Source organism: Rhinolophus ferrumequinum, chromosome 10, assembly GCF_004115265.2.
Source record: "Rhinolophus ferrumequinum isolate MPI-CBG mRhiFer1 chromosome 10, mRhiFer1_v1.p, whole genome shotgun sequence".
NCBI classification, from domain to species: domain Eukaryota; kingdom Metazoa; phylum Chordata; class Mammalia; order Chiroptera; family Rhinolophidae; genus Rhinolophus; species Rhinolophus ferrumequinum.
This window is the reverse complement of record NC_046293.1, coordinates 56602871-56629910: the sequence shown is the minus strand read 5'-3', so window position 1 is coordinate 56629910 and position 27040 is coordinate 56602871. Positions and strand designations below refer to the sequence as shown.

The window sequence follows — 27040 nt, the reverse complement described above, 5'->3', positions numbered from 1 at the left end:
ACCCTGCTCCCCTCCTTTTGTTTGCCTTAGCACAGCTGTGGCCGACCAACCTCCTCCATGGGACTTCCACCAAAAAGCCAAAGGAAAGTAAAAAGGAATTTATTATTGAAAGTACAAAATGATTAAATCTAGTGAGGATTCCAGAACTCTATCTTCTGATGATGTTAAGACTCCACTCTCATCAAATGAGAGAGAACCCTCCTGCTCCAGCCTCTTCCACCCCTCACCCCCCATTCTAAAAGATTCTACTGTAACTTCTGATCAGCTTTTGGGACTCCTTCTATGACCCTTGACTCCAAGTACCATCTAGTCTCTTCAGAACTCCTCTGCACTTACTGTGGACTAGGGACTGGGCTAAGAGCATGACACGCTATATCTCATTCAATCCTCACAACCACCCTATAAGGCCAGTATACTTATACCCACAATTTACCCATGAGGAAAACAGCACTTGAAAATTAAATACCATTTCAAGGCCCCACTGAATCGTAAATAGAGGGGTGAGGATTTGAACCCAGCATGCTGACTACAGCTGCCCTTGAGGCCATGTCTCGGATCTTGCCCAGATGAAGCATCCCTCTCCTCAAGATATACAAATGGATCTGGGGATCTACCCATTCCATTGCTAAAGAAAACAGTTTAAGTGCCACATGCACAATAAGCATACAGTCAGTAAGGAGAGGGTCAGTCTCATACTACCTCCTTCAACAACTGAATCCCTCACTTTCCACTTTTGGAGACCTGGGAGTCCCATACCTTCTAGCCATTTTCTTACCTTTTGAGTCAGTGGAGAGTCTTCAGCAGGAAGGGTGTACACCTCAGAGATGAGGAGCAAGAGGAGGGAGAAAGACGGGGAATCCATGTCTGCACTAGGCAATGAGAAAGAGATGGAGACACGCCTCCAGGCCCACTGACCCCTGGGCACACTAGGAAGCGGGCCTGTGAGGGCAGCAGCCCTCTCTCTGGGTATGGCCAAGGTAGAGAGATCTTCTCTGGGAAATGTTGAGTGGTGCGGCTATGGTATGGGGTGCGGCTGCCAAATGGGACCTGCAGCATGCTGCAGGGAGAGCAGAAGAAGGAGCTCGGTGAGGGGCTAAGGGAGGGGAGAAGGGACAGAAATGGACAGATGAGGAAAATGAGGGATGACAGGACTGCAGGTGTTTCCATCTTGCCAGGCCAGTGGACTTGCTTATCCGTCCTGGTCTCCTCCTGTAACCCCCCACCACCACCACCGCCACCGCTGCCACCGCCACCACCACCACCTGGGATGAGTGGAATGCAGAACAAGACGAGACAGTGTGTGCTCCACTATGAAGAGAGCACCAAGCTTCCTCCCGACGTGAGCCCCCGCCCCATCTACCCACCCTCCACATCCCGCAAAAGGAAAAAAAAGATTGCTAGATGGTCCAGTTCTTTATTTAGAAACCTGATTGTTCAAGAACATGGTGGGTGGGTCTGTCCCCCACCCTTTTCACTGGATTGTGTCAGAGGTGGTGGGCAACTTTCTCGCATTTCCTCAGTAACAGAGGAAGGGACCTCACCTCAGATGCACAGATTATAGAGAACAGTATGGAAAGGGAAAGGAGCAGGAAACCCGAAGCCAATCCAAGGGAAGGGGGCAGCAGCAGGGGCAGGGGCAGGGGCCTGCTGCATGGCCCACGCTTCTTGCTCCTCTCTCTACTCCACTCAAATGATCACTGCCTCTTTAGGTAGGGAGGAGAAATGAACCAACAAGTTAGGGGACATAACAGGGGAAGCCAGAGAGGCAAGGAAGGGGATGTGGGCAGAAGCCTGGGAGAGCAAAACTCACAGGCGTGGCGTGGTCTTCAGGGCAGCTTCAGCAGTAGCAGCAGCACTTTACCCCATGGCCCCTCCACACCCCTGGCTGGGGCCCCACAAATCTTCAGCTCAGCTCTACTCTGCCGTTTTTCCTTCAGGACGCCAGGAGGTGGAAGACAGGTGGGGAGGCAGCAAGGCCAGTCCAGGAAGACTCTGGCCTCCTTGGTGAACTGATGGTAGTGGTGGCCTCAGAAGTCAAAGTCATCCAGGTCCCCCATGCCCTCCCCACCTCGAGAGCCCCACACCCGGCGGTAATTGCTCTCCAGATCTTTCTGCCGCTGCCGCTCCTTCTGCGCCTCTTCAGCTCCCTGCATCTGGTGGGGGGGCGTGGGGTGAGCTGGAGTGCTGCTGGTGGGCCCAGGGAAGTACTGGGCACTGGAGGATCCAGCGACTGGCGGCGTGGGGAAGGCAGGGACGGGGCACACACACTTCTTACAGGGCTCTTGCTGAGGGCTCGAACACCCAGCTGCCAGCACCACCAGCCTCTCTTACAGGTGAGGAAACTGAAGCTCAGAAAGTGGAGAGGCTGGGATGTGCCTGTGTGACTCTAAAACATGCTCTCAAAACCACAGTGTGCTAGAGGAGGGGGCAGGCTGGAGGTCTGGGACTTTGGGGGAGGACGCCTCTCACCAAGATATTGAAGAAAATCTCCTTGAGGTTTTTTGTGTCCTCATCAGTCAGCCAACGTGCATCCTCCTCAGTGCCTTCGGCCCCGGGTCGGACAATTTTGATCTCAATTTTCCCTGGAAAGGAGCGGGATGGGCAGTGAGAAGAGGAAATGAGGCTTCAGTACAGGTCCTCTGCCCCCAGATTCCCAGCCGAGGTTTCCAGTCCACCTTGACCCAGCCCCTGGCTTCCGGCAGCAAGCCCTTCCAACAGCTCTTAAGCCAGCCCCGCCCTCCAGGGCCCACCTTCCGCCGTGAGTCCCTCCCTCTCCAGCAGCTCTTTCACCAGCCCCTCGATTTGTTTCAGCTGAGGGTTTTCCCGTTTCATCTCGAGGACTGTCAGATCCTGATTGGGACCTCCGTGACGGAGCCTGGTGACCCGGACCCGGACTCTGTGCTCAGGATCCTCCTCTTAGAGGGGGAAACACACAGGGAGACACAAAGCAGAGCCGTGACTCCAGGGTTAGGGGCTGTGCTGCTCACCTCTCCTTAAACCATCAACTGGTTTTGGCAGTTATTCCACCTCAAACATGTATATGAACCAGGGCCCAAAACAAATCAATCCCCTGACGCCATTCCAGCCTATAAAGCTCCCTCCACCAATTGCAGCTTTCCTTCCCTCCGGACCCAATAATTCTGCCCATCACCTACAGGAAAACAACTGTTTTCTGAAGCAAAAATCAGGCCACCTGGGCCTACAAAGAAGTTTTGTTTTAAGAAGCAGGTTGGAAAACTGTGGTTTGGCACTCCCCATGGTGGCCCCCAAAAGACACTTCAATGTTTACAGAGAAAGTAAGAAGGGAGGGTTGAAATTCGAACATTCCATTTGGAATGTCTGACCTCCACACCCATAGCACCCCATGGAATGGACACAAGGGGGTGCCAGAAGAAGGGATAACTTCAAGTCTGTCCAGGCAACTGGCTGAGGAACAGCTGGCTGCCTATTCACAGCCTTCTAGCTGGGGCCTCTCCCAGGACGAAGTCCTCACGGTGAAAGGCTGCATCCTGCACAGATGTGTGGTCTTCAGCACACAGATTCAGTCACTCAGTTTAGAGGTACTGATTACCCACTATGTGCCGGGCAAAGTGCTAAGCACTGGGGGTACGGGAGCCAATCAGAGAGTAAGACAGACATGCTCTAGAAGCTGCTTCCTAAAGGGATGCATAGGAAGTAACCAGGCAAAGGGATGGAGGTGGTGGGCAGAAGGCAAGAGTGAGAACAGTGTTCCAGAAAGAGGGAAGGGAGTGAGAACTCTACTCTCAGAAGGGAAAGAACACGATGCCCTCTGGCACACAGCAGCTGAGGGCTAAAGACAGGGACTTGGCTTCCTGGCTGACAGCTCTCACCTGCTGGTCGGGGAGAGAGGGGAGGCTTTCTGGGGACAACCCTCCTTCTCCTGTGCTTCTTCACCACCTCTGGACTCTGCTTTTCCTCCAGCCTTTTGATGAGTTTGTTGAGAGTGGATGTCAGGGCCAGCAGAGCCCGATCGCGCTCTGACTCCTTCTTCAGCCCGTCTGGGTCCAGCTCCTTCTCTGTCTGGAACGCCCAAAGGGAGTGGAGAGTTAAGGGGCTGGGCAGCGAAGGCCAGTGCTCCATACTCTATAGAAGACTCATATCTAAGTCTCATCCTTCTCTCTGATACCTCCTCCCCACCATCCCCCCCCCTTTTTTTTTTTTTTTAAAGATTTTATTGGGGAAGGAGAACAGGACTTTATTGGGGGAACAGTGTGTACTTCCAGGGCTGTTCTTCCAAGTCAAGTTGTTGTCCTTTCAATCTTAGTTGTGGAGGGTGCCGTTGCGGGCGTTGAACCGGCAACCTTGTGGTTGAGAGGACGCACTCCAACCAACTGAGCCATCCGGGAGCTCAGCGGCAGCTCAGCTCAAGGTGCTGTGTTCAATCTTTGTTGCAGGGGGCGGAGCCCACCATCCCTTGCGGGACTCGAGGAATTGAACTGGCAACTTTGTGGTTGAGCCCACTGGCCCATGTGGGAATCGAACTGGCAGCCTTCGGAGTTAGGAGCATGGAGCTCCAACCGCCTGAGCCACCGGGCCGGCCCCCCCCCTTAATTAAATAACAACTATCATTTCAGAGGGCCCTGTCCCAGGCACCGTGCTGTGCCAGGGGCCGCCCTTTGTTCTGTTTCAGCCCCTTGGCCTGACCTGCCCACAGGAGCAGACAGCTGTGGAAACAGGAGGAACAGCTGTGCTTACCTCCTGGATGATGTTCTCCAGTTCCCGCTCCATGCCAGCCTTCACCTCCGAACGGAGCCGCTCTCGGTCTGATGGGAGCAGTATTCCTTCCAGTTCCTTCTCAAATTCTCCCAGTAACTGCCGTTCATCCTCATCTTCGTCTTCATCCTCATCATCCTCCTCTTCTTCCACCTCATTGTGATGTTCTGTGTCACCCTTTTCCTTCACCTCTGGTTCCCTTTGAGGGACTTCTGCAGCATCGTCTGCAGGCTGCTCTTGGCCTGCATTTGGCTTCCCCTGGGTGGACGGGGATCGGAAGAAAGAGGTAGATGGTTGCGCTTTCAGGAGAGACACATGGTGGGAGGCAGACAAACAGTGGCTGGGGTGTGGTAGCAGGTGACTGAAGAGGAGTAAAGGCAGGGCATCAGTTCTACAGGGCCCAGCTCAGGTCAGGGGTGGTTCTCCAAATGCTCCCAGCAGGAAGGCAGAAACCACCCCTCCCTTGAGCAAGGCCTGTACCTTTTTTGTTCCACCTTTCAGCTCCTCAATCAATCGAATCAAATCTGCAGGACTCCGAATGACTTTGACCTGCACGTTGTTCTGAAAATCTGAGATGAAAGAATAGGAATTGACCCATTTTGTCCTAAATCCTATTTTGACTTCCTGAGGAGAAGAGTTGAGGAGTCCAAGGAAGGACATGGAGCTACCTGTCTGGTCCGAGATAGGGGCCAACATACCTCTCCAGAGAGCACTGGCCTAAGGTGGATTCAGCGGGGAGAGAGAAGGATGCTAACAAGCTGCTAAGGCCCCTGCTCTTTCACACACCGCTGAGGCCCTTCTGCCAATCACCCATTTTTAGGACTCCAGAAAAGATTCTAGAGCCAAGGGCTCTTCTCCCCTGGATCCTGTTCTTCTCATTCCACAAATATAAACATCTTATTACTCAGTTCCAAACATTCCACTGTGAACGACAGATTTATTCTCATTTACTCTCACAATGCTCTAAGGTAGGGGTGATTACCCACGTGCTATGGGTGAGCAAACTGAGGTTGCATGAAATCATCCAAGATTACAAAGTCAGCAAGAGGTGGAACTGCTGTGTCTGTTACCTCCCTAGAAGAGATTGTTGTCTACAAAGGGTACTAATTCCTGTACAAATGAATTCGCTACTGGCCTGGCTGCCCAACCTCCCTCCCAGTGTTTAGCGCTACCCCTACCCCTGCCAACCGAAAGTACATTCAAGAAGTAAAGGAGACCTGGAGGGTTTGGTTCACTCACCATCGGGAGAGCCTGGAGCTGGATCTGCTGGCTCAAGGTTTGGTTCCTGCTCCTGATGAAGAGGAGAGGGCAGAGTCAAATATGCAAGCTTGTTTACACCTACCATACTTTCAAGGCGATGGTTCTGGGTATTTCCTTGCAACCCTAGATAGATGTACGTCATCTCATAATGACCTCAGCTCGAAGGGTCCTCCATCCCAAAGCCAGGTTCAGCCTCATCAGAGAAATGGCTAGGAAGCTAGCTCTCACCTCAGCCGGTGTGTCCTCTCCACCTTGGGCCTGGCCCTCTGGCTCATGAACCATCTTCCAGAAATCTGATTGCTTACTGTCATCCTTGGTTGGGCTTGCACCTGGGACACAGAGAACAGGGATGAATCTGAAAGGAGGGGAGACTCGGAAGGGAACAAATAGAATGGGGACATTCCCCTGCTCTGTTACTAAGGCGGTAGGGCCCTGAGTACTTTTTCACCACATCCCAACAGTCAGTACAGGACAATAAGACTGGAGAAGGGAAGAAATGGAGACAAGTTGCACGGAACAGGTGAAGCAAGGTCCTACCAGCTCTCTTTGCGGGCACCACCTCAGCCTTGGTCTCACTCCACATGTGAGGGTCTAGGTCTTGCAGCTCCTCTAGGACTTTATGTCCATACTGCTTTGACTCTACTGAAAAACAGTATTGTAGGACAAGGACACATTCCTCCGGGCTCTTCAATATTTTATCTTCTACCTGTCCCTCCCATGGCTCTCCTTGCTCTCCTTGCTCTTTTAATTACTCACCAGTTTGCCTCTGAATGTAGGCCATGTATTCCTCGGGCTGCAGGGCAGGGTGACAGAGAATGGCCTGGGGAGCAGCACTGGGTGGGGGCCGGAGGAGAGGGTGGGGACAGAGCCGAGGAGTCCGAATGGTCAGCACATAGGAGCAGGACAAGGGCTCATCCACACGATCAATGTAGTCCCCAGAAATACCAGCACCCTCATCACAGAGGAACTGCCAAGGCAGAGAGGATAAATAGTAATTACCACCAATAATTACTGTTAGTTCTTAGAGCAGCTGCTTTTTATTAAGCACTTAGTGTGTGTCAGACACTATGCATACATTATATATATGCCACTATACATATATTAACTCCTTTAATTATCAAAAATTAGTATTAGTATCTCAACTCTGTAGATCAAGAAACTTAGGTTTGATGCAGTTAAGGGACTTGTTCAGGTTGACCAGCTGGTAAATAGTAAAAACAAGGACTGAACTCAGGCAGCTTAACTGTAAGTAACCACCTGATTTCTGTTTCACATTCTTGCTTTTTGCAAATACACTACATGTATGTGTGTGTGTACATATATATATATATATATTCTATGTGTATGTGTGTAAACAATTAAAATTGCAAATAGTTCTAAGGTCCTTATTCAAAAAAGAGAGTAAAGATATCAATTAATGTTAGCCTTGGACAAATTAAATGTGTACTATTGTAATTTCTAAAGTAACAATAAAAACTAAAAGAAAGAGACTCCCACTTCTGGAATGACAGCATGAGGAGCTCTGTAGACCCACTCCCTAGTGAAATTCCATAACAGGTGAAAAATTTCTAAAAACATAAATATTCAAAATCTCTGGAAATTTTCCCAAGGATCAAGCAAATTAAGAAACAGCTATTACAGAAAAATTTCCAACTCTTGAACAGTGAAAGTTTGTAGCACTTGGGCCATGACCTGCCTTGGTCATGCCCTTAACCCCACCCGACAGCTAAATTAGACAGATGTTCCACTCCAGGAGAATGTGGTAAAAAGAAATGAGGCTTCCCATCCCCTCTGTGTCCAGTCAAGAGATACGCTATTTCACCTGGAGGGGCAGACCACCAATATTTCTCAACCCTCCCCAGTTCTAAGTGCCTGGTGAATGTGGTCAAGAGATTGAGGACTCTTCCTCCACCCAGCCCCATTCATAGCACAGAGGCTGTACCTCAGATAAGGTCCAGCAGGACAAGAATCTTGGGCCCCTGATCACCCTAACCCCAGATCACTAATAGGACAGAGGTTTCACAACAGAGATACAACTGAGAGGACCAGAGGCTATCAGCCCTGCCCAACTCCCAGATAATAAAACAGGAGTGTCACTCTGAGAGAAATAGATCACTGTTCCTGACACCAGCTCCAGAGCAGGGGCTTAGTGATTTTGTCCAGGAGAAGAGGCAGTCCATAAGAACAGAGAGCTTTAAACCTCTCTCCAAAGAAACGGAGTTTATGTGAAACTGATTTATGTGACTTTAGAGTATGAGAAAGTTCAAAACTATGGGCACCCTTAAAAAAATGGAGATTTTGGTGGAAAACAATTCAGAAAAGGCTGGTAGCTCCATTCGAGCAACAAGCTAAACCAGAGGCTAGCCAGTTTAACAGAGAACCAAGGAAAGAGACAGCAATTAAGAGCTCTCCTGAGGTCAGAACAAACCTAAATATCTGCATTAAAAACAACAACTGTAAAGGGCCCCAAATTTAATTGGATCAGACTATGGAGCAACTTATGCCCCATGTGTCAAAAACTATAGAGCAATCAGCCAGCAATTCGTGGAGCTTAACAAGTGGATGTGTTACCAGCAAAGGCAGACAGCTTACCAGATCAGCAAGAGACAGTCAAAGACAGCCCTGCTGAAACCACCGTCATCTAGGGTGATGGCACACATGCCCAAGACTGTGCCCTCAGAGGAGTGACACAAGGGGTTCATATTGCAGGGGAAATAGGCTTCATTAAAATAGTCCAGACACGTCATTAAAGAAACAAGCAAACAACAAAAACAAGTCTTGTCATGAGGGCAGCAATCAGCATCCAGAGTTGCTATATTACCTCAAATATCTAGTTTACAACAAAAAAATTATGATATGCCAAGAGATAGCTAAGTAGGACCTTTACACAGGAAAAAAGCAGGCAACAGAAAATGCCTGTGATATATGTCAGATTTCATAGAAAAAAACTTTAAAGTACTCCTTATAAAATATGTTCAAAGAACTAAAAATTTAAATCATACAAAGTATGTTCTCTGACCACAATGGAATGGTATTAGAAATGGATAATATAAAGAAATTTGGGAAATTCACAAATATGTGGAAATTCAACAATGCACTCCTAAATGACCAATGGGTCAAAGGAAATAACCAATCGGTCAAAGGCAAAAATACTTGGAGATGAATGAAAATTAAGACACAGATATTAAAACTTATGGAATGCAGCTAAATCAGTGTTGAGAGGAAAAGTTTTACCTGCAAAAGACAATATTAAAAAAGAAAGACCTCAAATCAATAACCTAAACTTTCACCTTAAGAAACTATAAGAAAAGCAAAACTAAACCCCAAGCAAGCAGAAGGAAGAAAATAATAGATTAGAACAGAAATAAATGAAATAGAGAATAGAAAAGTAATAGAGAAAAATGAAACTAAAAGTTGATATTTTAAAAGATCAATAAAAGTGACAAAACTTTAGCTAGACTGATCAAGAAAAAAAATAAGACTCAAGTTAGTACAATTTGGAATGCAAGAGTGACATTACTACCAACCTTACAGAAATAAAAAGGATTATAAAGGAATATTATGAACACCTATATGCCAACAAATCAGATAACTTAGATGAAATGGACAAATTTCTAAACAGACACAAACTACCAAAACTGACTCAAGAAATAGACAATCTGAATATACCTATTGCAAGTAAAGAGACTGAATTATTAATCAAAAAACTACTCACATAGAAAAGCCTGGGCCAGATGGGTCTTCTGGTGAATTCTACCAAACATTTAAAAAGTAATAAAAAGCAAAGCTTCTCAAACTCTTCTAATAAAGTGAAAAGGAGGGAATACTTCCCAACTCATCTATGAGGCCAAATACCAAATCCAGACAAAGATACCAGAAGAAAAGAAAGCCAAAGGCTAAAATCTCTTATGACTGTAGACCACCACCCCGCTCCAATCCTCAAATACCACTAGCTAACTGAATTCATCAACATGCGAGATTTAATCCATGAGTACAAGGTTGGGATAACATTTAAAAATCTGTCAATGTAATTAATATACCCTATCAACAGAATAAAGGACAAAAACCACATGATCACCTCAATGCACACAGAAAAAGCATTTGACAAAATTCAACTCCTCTTCTTGATCAAAACAACAAACTAGGAATAGAGAGGAACTTCATCAACCTGATAAAAGGCATCTATGAAAAATCTACAGCCAACATCATACTTAATGGTAAAAAACTGAATGGTTTCCCCCTAAGATAAGGAAGAAGACAAGGATGTTTGCTTGTGCCACATCTATTCAACATTGTACTAGAGGTTCTGACCAGGGCAATTAGACAAGAAAATGAAATACAAAGCAATTAGATTGCGAAAAGTAAAACTATATTTATTTATAGATGACCTGATCTCATATATAGAAAATCCTAAGGAATACACACAAAAACTATTAGAACTAATACATGAATTCCATTGATTGCACGATACAGAAATCAATTGTATTTCTATACACTTTCAATGAACAATCTAATAATAAAATTAAGAAAATAACTCCATTTGCAATAGCATCAAAAAGAATAAAGTAATTTAGTAATCAATGTAGCAAAATAAGTATAAAACTTATACTATGAAAACGTCAAAACACTGCTGAAAGAAATTAAAGACTTAAATAAGTTGAAAGACATCCAACTTCATAGATTACAAGACTTAATACTGTTAAGATGGCAATACTCCCCAAATTGATCTTCAGATTCAATGCAATGTCCATAAAAATTCCAGTTGCCTTCTTTGCAGAAATTAACAAACTGATCCTAAAATTCGTATGAAATTCAAAGGACTCCAAATAGCCAAACCAATCTTGAAAAAAAGGAACAAAATTGGGGGACTTGTACTTTCACATTTCAAAACTCGCTACAAAGCCACACTAATCAAGACAGCTGGTACTGACATAAGGATAGATATATAGACTGATGAGATAGAATTGAGAGTCCAGAAATGAACCTTCACTTTTATCATCATGGGATTTTCAACAAGGCTACCGAGATAACTCGATGAGAATCGTCTTTTCAACAAATGATGCTAGGGCAACTGGACATCTACAAGCAAAAGAATAAAGTTGGATCTCTACCTCATACCATATACAAAAATTAACTCCATATGGATCAAGGATCTAAATGTAAACCTATAAAGTTCTTAGAGGGAAACACAGGTTTAAGTCTTCAAGGCCTTAGATGAGGCAATGGTTTATTATTAGGTTGGTGCAAAAGTAATTGCGGTTTTTGCAATTATTCTTAACCTTTGAAACTGCAGTTACTTTTGTCCCAACCCAATATATATGACATCAAAAGCACAAATAACAAATGAAAAATAGGTAAGTTGGAATTTTTAAAATTAAAAGCTTTTGTGCTACAAAGGACACCATCACGAATGTGAAATGACAACCGACGGTATGGGAGAAAATATTTGCAAATCACATATCTGATAAGGGACTACATCCAGGACATAAAGAAAGTGTACAACTCAATAATAAAAAGACAAATAATGCAATTTTAAAATGGGCAAAAGATCTGAATAGACATTTCTTCAAAGAAGATAGATAAACTGCTAATAAGCACATGAGAAGACGTTCCACATCATTAACCATCAGGCAAATGAAAATCAAAACCACAATGAGATGCCACTTCATACTCACCAGGAAGGCTATAGTCAAAAAGAGAAAAACAAGTGATGAAGACGCGGAGAAACTGAAACCCTCATACACCACTGGTGCGACTGTAAGATGTGCTACTGTTTTGGGAAATGTGTGGCAGTTCCTCAAAAAGTTAAACATAGAATTACCATATGATCCAGCAATTCAATTCCTTGGCATATACCAAGAGAAATGAAAACATGTCCACACAAAAACGTTCATGAATGTTAAAAGCAGCATTGTTCATAATAGACAAAAAATGCTAACAACCTAAATGTGCACCAACTGATGAATGGATAACTAGGATGTAGAATATTATGATTTGGACAGTAAAATGTAATGAAGTACTGGTACCTGCTACACATAGATAATCGTGGAAAACATAGTAAGTGAAAGAAGCCAGACACAAAAGGTTATACATTGTATGATTCGTTTATATGAAATGTCTAGAATAGGCAAATCTATAGAGACAGAAAGATTAAAGGTTGTCTAGAGTGGAGTGTGGGGGCGGGGGTGTGGAATGTAGAGTAACTGCTAAAGGATAGGGGATTTCTTTTAGGGTGATGACAATGTTCTAAAATTGATTGTGGTATGTTCACAACTATATAGTATGTTCACAACTCTGTGAACATACTATAGAAACCCCACTGAATCGCACATGGAATTGTATGATATGTGAATTATATCTTGATAAAGCTATTTAGTTAGCTATTTAAAGCTATTTAGTTAATTAAAAAAATAAATAAAAGGACAGAAAAGAAACAGAACAAATGGGACAAAAGAAAGCATAAAATATTACATACAAATATATATCAAACAAATGGTTAAAATCTTTAATAATACAACTATATGCTGTTCAGAGAACACATTTAAAGCATAAGATTGTAGGAAGGATAAAAGTAAAAGGATGAAAAAACATAGTAAACAAATAACTTAATGAAAGCTGTTATAGCTATATTATTATCACACAACAGATTTTAAGTAAATAAATTACTAAGATAAAGAAGGTCAATTCATACTGTTAAAAAGGTCAGTTTATGAGGAAAATAATTTCAATTACATGTAATTGTCTTCCTTATTGTCTGTCCCTGTCATGTAGAGCAAGAATTTTTGTCTGTTTTGTTCACTGAAATATCCCTAGCAACTAGAACAGTGCCTGGCACATAGAAGCACTTAATAAGCATTTGTTGAATAAATTAACACATAGCCTCAAGATACATAAAGCAACAACTGATAGAATAATAATGAATAAAGAATAACAGACAAATCCATGGAGACAAATCAGTAAGGGTACAAAAGATGTGAACAGCACGATTAACAATCACGACAGAGATACAGAAAACACTGTACCTAACAATAGAACACACACTCCTTTCAAGCACAAAGAAACACTCACAGAAATTGAAATATATGGACTGTACAACAAGTCTCAACAAATTTAAAAGGACTCAAATTTAATGATATAACCATAAAAAAGTCTATATAATTATAAGATATTTAAGACGATCAGGCAACTTGAAAATACTGATTATTTGATGACAAGGAATTACTGTTAATTTTTTACTGTGATATGGCATTGTGTTTATGTTTTAAAAATAACTCTGATCTTTTTAAGGATAAATATAGAAATATTTATGGATGAAATGATATAATGCCTGTACTTTGCTTCTAAATAATCTGGAGAGAAGGAGATGGTAGAAGGAGGTAGGCAAAGAGAAAGATGAAATGAGACTGGCCATATTTGTTGAAGCTAGATGATACGCAGGGACTCATAGTATAATTATCTCTGATTTATATATTTTAAATTTTCCATAATAAAAAATTTAAAAAGATAATATTTAAACATACACAAACTGCACACAGAAATTATACTTTTAACATATATTTACATATGTAAATATGTATAATGTAGTCATCTTTTGTGATAACAAAAAATTGGGGGGAAAATTTTAATCAGTACAGTAATGGAGACGAAATGGTGGAATATTCATACAATGGAATATTATGCAGATGTAAAACAAAGAATAAAGCTCTAGATGTCATTGAATGATCTCTAAGAATTAAGAATTATTGTCAAGAACGTGTGTTTAATAGTATATTGTGTGGAAAAAGAAAAGGAAATAAGGATCTTTTGTGATAAATGCTTGTAAACACACAAAGAAATACTGGAAGTACATACAGGGTGTCGGGTGAGGGGGTGGGTGGGAGGGCAAGATGGGAACTAAGCCGATAGGAGATAAGTTTGGGAAGAAGAATTATCATTGTACACCTTTTTATATTTTCTGGGTTTTGAACCACAGGAAAGTATCCTTTTAAAATTTAGATGAAGTTTAAAATAGCCATAAAAAAAAAACTTGTGAGAAATATCTAAAGTAGTATTTGGAAAGAAATTTATAAGAGATATATTATTATAAAAGAGGAAAAGCTGAGGGTAGCCCGATGGCTTAGTTGGTTAGAGCGCGAGCTCTCAACAACAAGGTTGCCAGTTCAATACCCGCATGGGATGGTGGGCTGAGCCCCCTGCAACTAAGATTGAAAACGGCGAGTAGACTTGGAGCTGACCTGAGCCCTGCACAACTAGATTGAAGGACAACGACTTGGAGCTGATGGGCCCTAGAGAAACACTATTCCCCAATATTCCCCAATAAAATTAAAAAAAAAAAAAGAATAGGTGAGATGAATCTATTTAAAAAAATAAAAAGAGGAAAAGCTGGAAGTGAATGAGCTAAGCATTCATTTCAAGAAGTTGACAAATAACAGCAAAAGAAACCCCCAAAAAGTATAAGGCAGGAAAATAAAGACTGAGTGGAAATTAATAAAATAGGAAGCAAATACAATAGAGAGGCTCAACGGAGCCAAAAGTTGGTTCTTTGAAAAGACTAATGACACTGATCTCTGGTGAGACTAACCAATAACAAGATAGAGGCAAAAATAGCCCATGGGGTATGAAAAGAAGGATCTAAATTACAGATGCTATAGAGATTAAAACGGTACTAGAAGGATATCATGAACAACTTTATGACAATACATCTGAAAAACCAGATAAACTAGACAAATTCCTAAAGAATATAACTTACTAAAACTGACCCAACTAGAAATAGAAAACCTTGAATATTCTTCTAAAACTACTGAAGAAATGATTCAGTACTTTCAAATCTTTGCACAAAGAAAACCTAGACCAAGATGAATTTACAGGTGAATTCAAGCAAATATTCATGAAATAAAAAATTGCTATTTACACACTCTTCAGAGTACAGAAAAAGTGAGAACATTTTTGAACTTACCTTTTGAGGCTAGCAAAACTTTGTTACCACAACATGATAAGGACAGTACTAGAAGATAGTCACAGGGATATACAGCATAGGGAATATAGTCAAAAATGTTGTAATAACTATGTATGGTGCCAGGTGGGAACTAGACTTATGGGGGGGGGCGAATCACTTGGTAAGTTATATAAGTGTCTAACCACTATGCTGTGCACATGAAACTAATATAATATTGAATGTCAACTGTTATTGCAAAATTTAAAAAAAAAATTTGTTTTTAAAAAACAGTGCTAGAAGGAAAAACTTACAGCTCGTTGTCTCTCAGGAGATATACAGGCTTACCTTGTTTTATTGTGCTTTGCTTTACTCTGCTTCCCAGATATTGTGTTTTTTACAAACTGAAGGTAAGGCCCATCACCGCAAAAAGATTATGACTCACTGAAGGCTCAGATGATGTTAGCATTTTTTAGCAATAAAATAGTTTTTAATTAAGGTATGTACATTGTTTTTGTAGACATAATGCTATCATACACTTAATAGACTACAGTATATTGTAAATATAATTTTTATATGCATTGGGAAACCAAAAATTTGTGACTCGCTTTATTGCGATATTTGCTTTATTGCAGTGTTCAGGAACCACACTCATAATATCTCCCAGGTGTGCTGTATACAAGAGTCTTTTGAAAAAGTAGCAAACCAAATCTAGCAAGATATAAAAGGGATGGGCAAGAATAATACATATGACCAAACTGGGTTCATCTTAGGAATGCAAAATTGGCTTAATATTAGAAAATCAATAAATCATTTAATTTCAAATGAAAGTTTGGCTTAATATTAGGATATCAATTAAGTACATTAGTTTAAATCAATTTTATATTAATCAAGAAATACTTGAAAAGATGATTGTTAGGAATCAATAAAATGCAAATTAAATTCATAGTGAGATACCATTACATGCCCAATAAATTAGTAAAAATTTAGAAGTTTGATAATATCAAATATTGGCCAGGATATGGAATGTTGGGAACTCATGCATTGCAATAAGAATGTAAATGGGAACAAAAACTTTGGAAAATATTCTGTATTGCCAAATAAAGGAGAACATGGGCTCACCTTCATATCCTATGACTCAGCAATTGTACTCCTAGATGAAATCCTCTCCAATGAAATTCTTGTACGTTAGAAGGGACTTAAAAGAATGTTGTTCACAGCCCCAGTTTTTAGTGCTAGCAGAAAACTGGAAACAATCCAAATGTCCACGAAAGGTCATTGGATGAATAGATGTTGATGAACTATACAAAGGAACACTATGCAAGCATGGATGCACTGCAGCCACAGCCATCGACATGCATGAATCTCATAAACAGAGTATTGAGCAAAAGAAACAAGTCCCAGAAGACTTCTGTCTATGTACTCTGAATGTGTCCATACAATATGATGCCATTTGTATAAAGTTCAGAAAAAAGGCTAAATTAAATGGGATGCATACAGAGATGGTGAAACTAAGAAAAGCAAAAGAATTATCTTCATAAAGTCGGGATAGCAGTTACCCCTGTGGAAAAGGGAAAAGAGGGATATGGTGTGCTGGGGCACAGAAGAGCTTTTAAGGTACTGTCAGGGTTTTCCCATAACTTGAGGTGATTAGATAGGTATTTCCTTTATTATTTCTTACACAATACAGGTGTGTTTTATACAGTTTTATGTAGTGTGGTATATTTCACAATAATTTTGTAAATGTGATTAGGAAAAATGGTCACAACATTAAGGTATAAGAGGAATATGAGAGGAATAATTTACCACGAAGATATCACAGTTCTGAGTTTATATGCATCTAACAATGTCAAAATATATGAAGGAAAAATTAAAATTGCCAAATATACAGCGAGAATTTTAACACACCCCTTTCACCAATTGATTGGGCAACTGGACAAAAAATAAGTAGAAAATTTGACCAACACAATTAGAATCTAGAACTGGGTAATTAGAGAAAACACATGTTTTCAAGTACACCCAGACCCTTTTTTAAAGTTCACCATAAAGAAAGTCAACAATCACCAAAACAATCATTGACACAACAGCATAAAATTAGAAATAAATAGCAATCATATAAAAACAGAAATAAACATATTTGTTGAGAAACATGATAAGCATAATTCTAAATAAGTTCTGAAGCAAAGCACAAGTCATAATGAAAATGGAAACACCGCGTATCAAAACCTGAGGGATGCAACCAACATGGTCCTCAGAAGGAAGTGGATGATTAGGAAAGGAGAATGTGAGGGAAGCATGCCACACAAGAAGTTGGAAGAATAGTTGCAACTCATATAAGGAGAAAGGGATAATCTCTCTATTATACAAAGAACTGTTACAAATTGAGAAGAAGATCAATAACCCATTAGGTAAATGAGCAAAGAATTTGGGTGGTTGAAAAAAAAAAGTAAAGGAGGAAAGAGAGACAAGCAACTCTTAAATAAGAGTAAGAGAAATGCAGGTTAAAACCATGCTGGTAAATCATTCTTTCTCTGATGCCTATCTGATAATTGGCGAAAATCCAAAAGTTTAAAAATACACTGGGTTGGCATAGCTGTAGGGAAACCAGCATTTTCATATAATTCTGGGTAACTTGACAGTACATATAAAAACAACACAAATCTACTTCCAGGAATTTAATTTCCATATACTCTGTTGGTATAAGGTTATTCACTGAAATACTTTTATGTCAATAAAAAAGTTAAAACAACCTAAAATGTCCATCAACAGGGAAATATTTAGATAAATGATGGTGCAAGTGTATAAGAGAATAATAGCAACCATAAAAAAGGATGAGGAAGCTTTTAATACATTGATTTGGAAAGAGCTCAAAGATATATGCTTGTATACGCATTAAAAAAATCTCTGAGTGTATAAGAAGAAGCTAACAATGGTTACCTTTCTTGTGGAGATGGCACCAGGCCGATGAGGAGAAAAGGGTGTTAAGCCTTTCCTTCCTATACTTTTTAAAGCATTTCTATATTTGAATTGTGAGAATGTACAATACCCATTCAAAAAATTAAATAGAGAATTTTTATAAGTGTGAAAAACCCCAAGAAGTTAGAAAGAGAACACAAAGAGAAGGAAGAAAATAATAAAGATAAAATAATGAGGACATTAATGAAATAGTAAACAGACAATAGAGAGGATGAACAAAGTCAAAAGATGGCTCTAGCACTAATTAGATAGCTAAATCTCTGGCAAGACAGATCAACAAAAAGAGAAAAGGCAAAGTCGATATTAAGAATTAAAAAGAGGGTATATTTTCAAAAAATAGATTATGAAAAAGAAAATACTATAATTTTATGGCTAATACATTTAAAAATGTAGACAACTAACTAAATGGCCTATGAAGTTATAATTTATTAATGCTTCATGCATAGTAAACCGAAACAATCTTATAATTATTCTAAGTATAACAAAAGCACAGGCAATAAAAGAAAAAACATAAATTAGACTTTGTCAGAATTCAAAACTTCTGTACATAAAGAATACCATTAAGAGAATGAAAAAGCAACCCACAGAATGGGAGAAAATATTTGCAAATCATGTATCTGATAAGCAATTAATATCCAGAATATACAAAGAACTCCTACAACTCAACAATGAAAACAAGTATCCCCATTCAAAAATGAGCCAAGTACTTCAATAGACATTGCTCCAAAGAAGATATGCAAATGGCCAATAAACACATGAAAAGACGCTCTGCAACATCAGTCATTAGGAAAATGCAAATCAAAACCCACAAAAAGATATCACTTCATACTCATTAGGATGGCCATTATTAAAAGAAAAAGGAAAATAACAAGTGTTGGAAGAGGTGTGGACAAACTGGAATCCTTGTGGATTGCTAGTGGGAATGTAAAATAGTGCAGCAGCTGTGGAAAACAGTTTGGCAATTCATCAAAAAACTAAACATTAGAAGTACCCTAAGGTACACTCCACTCCTAGGTACATACCCAAAAGGACTCAAACAGATACTAGTACACCAATGTTCATTTAGGCATTATTCAAACTAGCCAAAAGATGGAAAGACTGTCCATCTACCAACTGATGAATAAACAAAATATTGTTAAATATTCCATGAAAGGAATATGCCATAAAAAGGAGTAAAATTCTGATATATGCTATAACATGGATGAAACTTGAAAACATTATGCTAAGTGAAATAAGCCAGACACAAAAGGATAAATATTATATGATTCCCGTTATATGAGGTACCTAGAACAGGCAAATTCATAGAGACAGAAAGTAGAACAGATGCTGGGAGAGGAGGAAATGGAATATTACTACTTAATGGGCACAGAGTTTCTATTTGGGATAATGACGTTCTGGACATAGATAGTTGTAATGGTTATACAACATTGTTAATGCACTTAATAAAACTAAATTGTACACTTAGAAATTGTTAAAATGGTAACTTTTATGTTATGTATATTTTACCATAGCTTAATAATAAAAACAAATAATAAAACAAAATAATAAAAACAAATGTAAAAAAAAAAGACATTGAAAAATGGGCAATGCACCAAATTCACCCATAAAATATGCACTCCCAGTAACCCAATAACTCTCCTTCTAATTCTTGCACATTCACAATGAAACCTATATTGCAAGACTGCGTGTGAAGAGCCACAGAGTTGAAACCCAACTGTTTCTCAATAGAGGAATGGTTAAATAGACAATGAAACACAATGCAGCCATTAATATCATTGAACTAGATATTTTCATGTAATGCCACAGAATGGCAAAAACACTGATTAATGAAAAAGCAAGTTGGTAACACTGATGTATAATTTTAAAACACAAAACAATATATCGTCTATGATATGTGTATCAGTAATAAAAGTACAAAGCAAGTATGGAGATGGTTGGGGTTGTTTCTGGAGAGGTGGGAGAGAGAAGAAATGAGAGGCTGGGCTTCAACTATATCATTAGCATTTTAATTCTTTATTAAAAAAACAGATCTGAAGCAAATATGGCAAAATGTGAACATCTGTTTAACTTGGCAGTGGATTTATGGGTCTCTATGACATTGCTTTCTCTACGCTTGAAATGTTTCATAATTAAAAATTAAAAAGGAAAAAAATTCTAGATCTCTCTGAAATCTTATATAAGAATTGAGATAGGGATCCAAACTTATTTAATTCCAGATGGCTAACGAATCATTCTCAAACCCCACAGAAATTATGTATTTCCCAAACACTATGTACACAGCTCCTACCGAGGCATCGAGGTGTGGGGAAGATGAAACTTCACCATGCATGCCCTGGAGCGAGGGATTTACTCAATCACACAGACAACGAACTTGAGTGGTTGGTCAGACTATGAGAACTAAAAAAGAGAAGCAACCAGGCAGGAATTCCCTCAATTTTCTTTTCCTAAAACCTGTAGACTCCCCAGCAAATATAGCACCCTCTCACTCTAGTTACAACCCTAGAGCCCCACTCCTCAGGATAACTGCTTTCCTGTGTTCTGCATCCCAGTACCGCCCACGTTCTCTTCCTGTTCTTTCTCGGGTACCTCAGCCTCGCCTTCTTTCCACTAGGTCCACCCAACATTTACACCTGCTCCCATGTTCAGACACAAAACCACCGAGTAGCACCCTCCCTGACCCCACAGCCCCTCACTAGTGCTTGTCTTTCCCTCTCCTTCCATCTAGACTTCACCATTTTCCTCCATACCTCATCTTCACCACCCCCACTGAAACTGCTCTAGCAAAGATCGCCAATGACCTCCGTCATCAAGTCCAACAAAGGACTGGGCAGAGGTGACTGGGGCTAGAAGACTTACGAATTTTCCTCTGGTTCCCAGGCCAGCTGTCTGAATTTTTATTTCTGTGTGCATATTTTGCTTTTATTAAAATAATAACTCCTATGATTACATACAAGCCGTTTTTAATTCTCCTACTCCTTGAAGGTTCGGATGCAGCCAACACCATGGACCTGTCCCTCCTTGAGACAGGTCCTTCCTGGGTTCCATGTCACCAGTCTCCTCTCCGGCCCTTCTTGGCAAAGCCCCCCTCTGCCCATGCTTTCAATGATGGCTCCCTCAAAGTTCTGGCCCCCCTTTCTCACTATATAAGGTTTCCTGGGGGAGGGGGATTTTATCCGTACCATGACTCCAATTATAACCAGTATGTTGATGACTCCCAACCCTCTGTGTTCAAATCAGATCATTCTCCTGAGCTCCAGACCCATAGATCCAACAGCCTGTTCAGATATCTGCACTTGATGCCTATAGTCACTAAAATCATCCTATTCAAAACCAAGATCATTTTTTACCCAACCTAATCCTCTTCCCACCCAACCTATCTCAGTAAAAAGAATCACCATCCATCAAGTTGCTCAAGCCAGAAATCGGGGAATCTTATTCTATTGATTTCATCCCCTAAATCTCTCAAAAAATTCCCATTTCTTCATCCCTGGGCCCCCTTGTTTTCTCACCTGGATCGCTGCAACTGCTTAACTGGTTTCCCAATCATGTGATATACTCCAGCCTAAGTGAGCCTTCCACACCAAAACTGACTATGTCATCATTTTGCTTAAAATACTTCATTGGTTCCCCCATGTTTCTCAGATTGTCCAAACTCATTAACATAGCTACAGACTTCATGACCTGTGACTTGTCCCCTCTGGACAGCTGCCCAGCTCCCTTCACACAACCTCCCAAACCACCTTCCCACAACTCTCTCCATCACTGTGAATAGCTCTCAAGTCCTGAGATAGGCCATTCCCTCTTGCCTCCTGGCATTGTGCATTTACTATACCGTCCACCTGGAATGCTCTCTTCTCTTTCCCACTCCTCTACAGCTACTGGACTAACTCCTCTTCCTTCCATTGCAGTTCAAGTATCACTTTCTCCCAGAGGCCTCTCCTTTACCTAGAATTGGTTAGTTCCTTCATTGTATGCTCCCCTGTGATACTTCACTCATCAGAGTTATTTCACCTATCAGAGTATTTATCCTACTTGTTGTGGCTGTTTATTTAATGTCTCTCCTGAGAACAGGACTTGGTCTCTCAGTCATCATTTTATCCCCAGTTTCTATTATAGCGCTTGGCATAGGGCCTGTATGTTCAATAGACGTGAGGAAAATACAGTCTTCACCTTCAGTTCTTAGTCTACTGAAGTTACAAAGAGGTAAAGAAATAATGAGAATACAATAAAGTGCTATAATAGATTATATGTATGGATGCTTATAGGTTGCTACGGTCTGAATGTTTGTGTCCCCCTAAAATTCATGTGTTGAAATCCTAACCCCCAATGTTACGGTATTAGGAGGCGGGGCCTTTGGTAGGAGCTTAGGTCATGGGGGCGGAGCCTCATGCATGGGATTAGTGCCCTTTCAAAAAAGACCCCACAGAGCCCCCTAGATCCTTCCACCATGTGAGGATACAACAAGAAGTCTGTGACCTGGAAGAGGGCCCTTACTCAGACATGCTGGCACCCTGATCTCCAACTTCCAGCTTCCAGAAATATAAGAAATAAATTTCTATTGTCTATAAGCTACCCAGCCTGTGGACTGAGACATGGATACAGGGGGATGTGGATGTATGTATATGAAATGCTGAAGAACTAACTAACTAACACAACTAACTTCTGGGTTAGCCAAGAAAGTTCACATAAAATAAATGATATTTGACTTGGCTTATCATTCATTTTATTCATTCAAGGAATAATTTCCGGGCAGCTACTTGGCGCCAGGCACTGTTCCAGGTACTAAGGACACAGGAGAAAAAAAGCAGACCTTGTGCCTGACTTCTCGGAGCTTATTGTAGTGGGGTAGACAGGGAGAGATCGTACACTGAAACGAGTAAGATAATTTCAGGAAATGACACATGCTTCAAAGAATATAAAACACTGGAGGCGTTTACCAGGATGGGGGCAGAAGAGTGCATGCGTGTGTGTGTGTGTGTGTGTGTATGTGTGTGTGTGTGTGTGTATCTCTGTGCCTATGTCAGGTCTCCCTGTGGAGGTGTCACCGGCATATTCGAGAATAACCCGAATGAGGGGATTAAGCCAGCCATTCAAAGACATGTGGAAAGATGGAGGGAAACAATGAGGCCTACTAGTTAAAGGAAAGAAAGAAGGCCAGTGGGGCAGAAGCACAATGAGTACATATGTCTCCAGGCCAGACATCATCCCTGAACTCCAGAATCACACAGGCCGCTAGCTACTGCCGACATATCACCACTGGGATGTCCAATAGGCATCTTGGCCTTCATATGCCCAACACCAACCTAGTTTTCTCCTCCAAACCTGTTCCTTCGTACTTTACTAAATGACAATTCCAGTCTTCCAGTTGCTCATGCTAAAACCCTGCAGGCAGTCATACTTGACTCTACCCCACAGCCAATCCATCATAAAATCTAATTGGCTCTACCTTCAAAATATATCCAGAATCCCAACTGCTTCCTACCACCTCTACTGCTACCACTCTGGTCTCGGTTGAAATATTTGGATCTTATCCTCTGAACACGGCAGAATCATCAAAACTTTTCGAGGACTGGGCGGAGAAGCGACACATGCTTATAGTATCATGTTGGAGCCAGCTCACACCAGTTCACAAGACCCAACTAGCAAATTTTCAGCAACGTTGCAAGACAGTTGACATCATGGTAATAGCATTAATTTGACCATGGTGGGAATATTTATAACATGGATATTGGCAAATATTATAAATCAGGACGCCCCTCTCCACGCCCCTTACCCTACCCTAATGCTGTGGATGTGCAACATTTACCAGCACACAATTGTATGTGCAAATCTGTATTACAGAAAGGTAATTCTTGTTATGTGGTTCTCTACAGGTGTGTACATTTGTGAACACACATTAGAATCACCTAAGGAACTTTTCTCACCATACATCTGCCTGCCTGCCTGAACTCATTGAGGACCACTGCACCAGAAACACTTGTTAAGAGGCTGTTGGCAGTGATGCAGGTGAGAGATGAAGGTACCAAGCATAGGAAAGAAGAAAGTTGTGAGAGAAATCTAGAATAGACTGGACATGCTTTGGCATTTACGAGAGAACTAGATCCCTTTCCTTTATAGCACTCCTCAGTTTGTAATCACAGACTCATTTCTGTGGTTCTTTTGTTAACATCTGTCTTCCTTTCTAGACTATGCACTCCACGAGTGCAGGGGCTGTGTGTTTGCCTACCACTTTATTCCCAGAGCAGAGCCCAAAACCTACTGAAGAAAGGAGAACACAGTGAAGGAGAAGGAAGGATCAACAATGACCTTCAGGTTTCTAGATTAGGTGACAGAAAGGAGAAACATTGAAAAAAAGAATAAGTGTGGTTGGATGTTCGGAGGGGAAGACTTGGGAAATGTTGACTAGAAGTGTTTCTGAATATCCAAGCAGTGATATCCAGCTGGCAACTAGAAATAAGAGTCTTAAACTTGGGTTTAGGGTCTGAGAGAGACCCTCATGACTGTACAATGCAACCTTGTCCTCTTCTATTAGAATCTGCAATGTCACTGAGGGAGTATCAACTTCCCTCTTTCAAAACTCACCCGAACCTCGGCCTCCCGGGGTCTCCCATTGAGGTCACACTTGGATCCATTGACATAGGTCTGGCTGTGGTAGCGTTTCAGGCGATGCTGCTTGGAAGCCTGGAGAGGACATCAGGCAGGAGCGGTGGGATAAGAAAGACAGCAAGAAGGCAAGAATAGTACCTTGTCCTAACGGCCACCAAACCCCAGGAAACAGCTAATTCTAACCCTCCCCTTCTTTTCAGGGCTCTTAATCTGCAGCCAGGACCCCTTTTTCTCCCAATCCCACACTCCTGCCACCTTGGCTGTTTCATCATCCCAGTCGAAGGCCGATTGGTAGTAGCCGAGATACAGAACTTCACCTTTGATCTCTGAATCTGCAAGAGAAACCACAGCAAATTATGGTTACTCCCTTCTAAGAGGACTAGGAGGGAAGAGGACTGAGAAGGCAGGTCACCTTCCATGACAGGTTGCTAAGGGCTTAGGGAAAATGGAGGTGTGAGTCACCTTCCATGTGATACTGCTGGATGTGTCGTCCATAACAGAATTCATATGTCCACCAGTCCTTGGTCTGACAATAAAAAAATAAACAGTCAGGGGGATGGAGTGCAGATGTCTCTTCTTGGAACCAGAATCTCTCCTGGCTCCAAGACACATAACCTATCACCTACTTCTCATCTCCCTCTGCTTCCACACTCAATTCGCCAGATTCTCAATAAGGAGGGAGGGCTGTGACTCAGAGAGATACTTATAAAGTCTGTTTTCCACCTGTGGGCTTTTTAAGCCTACCTTTTTAATGATTTTTTAATCCTTTTTGCTCTCCATAAAGATAAGAAATCATGATATCCTTGAAGCACTAAGACCAGGGAAACATAAAATATTACAATATTAATTTAACTTCTACAACATTCCCGTGCTGTTCTGTCACTGGGGATACAGCTATGAACAAGAAAAATTCTCTGACCTCATGGCCTTTAGTGCTGGGACTAGACCAAAAATAAATACACTGATGATTCAGTTAGTAAGATAATTTCAGATCATGAAAAGTGCCATGATGAAAATGAAATAGGATACTGGGGCAGACAGTGATAGGGGCAGGGGGTGATTTTACCAGGAAAGCTTCTCTAGAGGAGTGCCCCTCCTACCCCACACTGACCCTCTTTAGGGTCAACCCTTGGCTTAACCCTTATTTTGAGATCTTCTATCCTAACCCTACTCTACATTCAGCGAAGTGTCACCAGTGGTTGCAAAATTCTTCGTTTCTTTCCTGTCTGTACAATGTATACTCCTCCAATGGCCTTCTTAACTTTGACAAGTCCTCCCTATCCAGCCTTACTCTCTGGCACTCTGGTTCTCAGATAGAGTTAGTACCCAAGCCCTCATTCCATACATCCCAGTCCTTTTCACCTTCAGCAGGCAGGGAGCATCTTTCATTGGGCTCAACAACTCAGGGATCCCAGGCCCTTGGTAAGCAGGTGTCTCCTCCTCCCTTTCACGCTGGAAGTGAATAGCTCCAGCTGGCAGGCGACATTCATAGCGCTGTTTGTACTTAGAGGAGACAATCACCACGTCTGAAGCTTGGCTCTGGGAAAGAAGGGAGAATAGGTGGACAGGGAGGCAAAGAGAGCCTAGGATCAGGCAGAACAACAAGATCCTCTTCAGACCCCGGGGGAAAGCCCAGTCAAGACAGAATGAGCCACAAGTCCTCCTAAAGCTTTGTTTAGCAGGTGACGGGAGAGGGCACACCCACTGCTCCATAGGGGCGGAGTCGGGGGGGTGGTTTCGATCAGGAACTAGGACCTGAAGCTGACAGCGGGAAGCCCCACCCCTCCCAGTCCCTGGCCCCAAGGGAATGGGTCTCAGTCTGCGATACTCAGGAGACATCGTAAAACTCCTACCTACTCTTCCTGATTCTCCCGCCGCTCCTTCGGCTTTCTCCTTAGCTGCCCTTCTTCCTGTACTTTTCCCCCTTCCCCTTGCCCCGGACCCTTGCCCGCTCTACGCCTCCTTACCTGCCCTCCCATGACAGGCAGCGGCAGGATCTCGATCCCATAACGCATCTCACTCAGTTCTTCCAGGTTCAGGCTCCCGACACAGCCGGTCAGACTTGCAGGTAACAGGAGCCCCAAAAGCAGAAGCCCCAACAGCCTGGACAGCAGCGTTTCTGCCGCCATCTTTCGTTCCCCTCCTTATCCAGAACGACTCCTTCCGCCCTAAACCTGGCAGCAGCCTCACCACGCCCATTAACGCCCCAAAATTTCATTGGCTAGATGTTCTGTCCCTCTCACCTACCTTATTCCCATTTGTAAACGTGACTTCAAAGCCCACGGGGAGGTGGATCACGACCATTGGCAAAATCACTCGCTGCTCGTAATTGGTTCGAGAGGCTAACCAACCATCGACGAGATAAGACCTCCTCCCACTCACTCCCACTTCCAGAAAGGCGTGGTCTATGCTGGGCCCTTTTAAGCAGTTTTCTGTCTTCGCACAGCTGTCACCCGCATCATTTCTTATTACTTTTTTTCAGTCGTTTCTTGCACTGTAGTTTGTCCCCATCGGGTGGAGGCTTGAGGCCAA

At 41.9% G+C, this 27040-nt stretch overlaps 1 protein-coding gene across 4 annotated transcripts; it reads right to left on the bottom strand.

Moving 5' to 3' along the window:
• Nucleotides 1-1398: 1398 nt before the first annotated feature.
• On the bottom strand, nucleotides 1399-26837 carry OS9 (OS9 endoplasmic reticulum lectin). Of its 4 annotated transcripts, none has more exons than XM_033116285.1 (15): nucleotides 26476-26679; nucleotides 25871-26047; nucleotides 24971-25034; nucleotides 24764-24840; nucleotides 24485-24583; nucleotides 6751-6961; nucleotides 6532-6636; nucleotides 6223-6323; nucleotides 5974-6025; nucleotides 5215-5303; nucleotides 4717-4992; nucleotides 3852-4041; nucleotides 2751-2915; nucleotides 2470-2582; nucleotides 1399-2153 (listed from the first exon to the last, which is right to left on the bottom strand). In XM_033116285.1, the coding sequence occupies exons 1-15, from the start codon at nucleotides 26635-26637 to the stop codon at nucleotides 2028-2030; spliced, it is 2007 nt and encodes a 668-aa protein (XP_032972176.1). In that variant the 5' UTR covers nucleotides 26638-26679; the 3' UTR covers nucleotides 1399-2027. The 4 variants fall into 4 exon arrangements, with proteins under 4 accessions (XP_032972176.1, XP_032972177.1, XP_032972178.1 ...); XM_033116286.1 differs by having other exon boundaries at nucleotides 6532-6633; XM_033116287.1 differs by lacking the exon at nucleotides 2751-2915 and having other exon boundaries at nucleotides 26476-26837.
• Nucleotides 26838-27040: the final 203 nt, after the last annotated feature.

What these genes read in the sequence shown, in the direction of transcription:
- OS9 (XM_033116285.1), bottom strand. Translation starts at nt 26,637, where the DNA reads ATGGCGGCAGAAACGCTGCTGTCCAGGCTGTTGGGGCTTCTGCTTTTG. An exon ending in CTACATTCAGAGGCAAACTG is followed by an intron (nt 6,637 to 6,750) that starts GTGAGTAATTAA and finishes ACTGTTTTTCAG; the next exon opens with TAGAGTCAAAGCAGTATGGA. An exon ending in TGAAAGGTGGAACAAAAAAG is followed by an intron (nt 4,993 to 5,214) that starts GTACAGGCCTTG and finishes CCGTCCACCCAG; the next exon opens with GGGAAGCCAAATGCAGGCCA.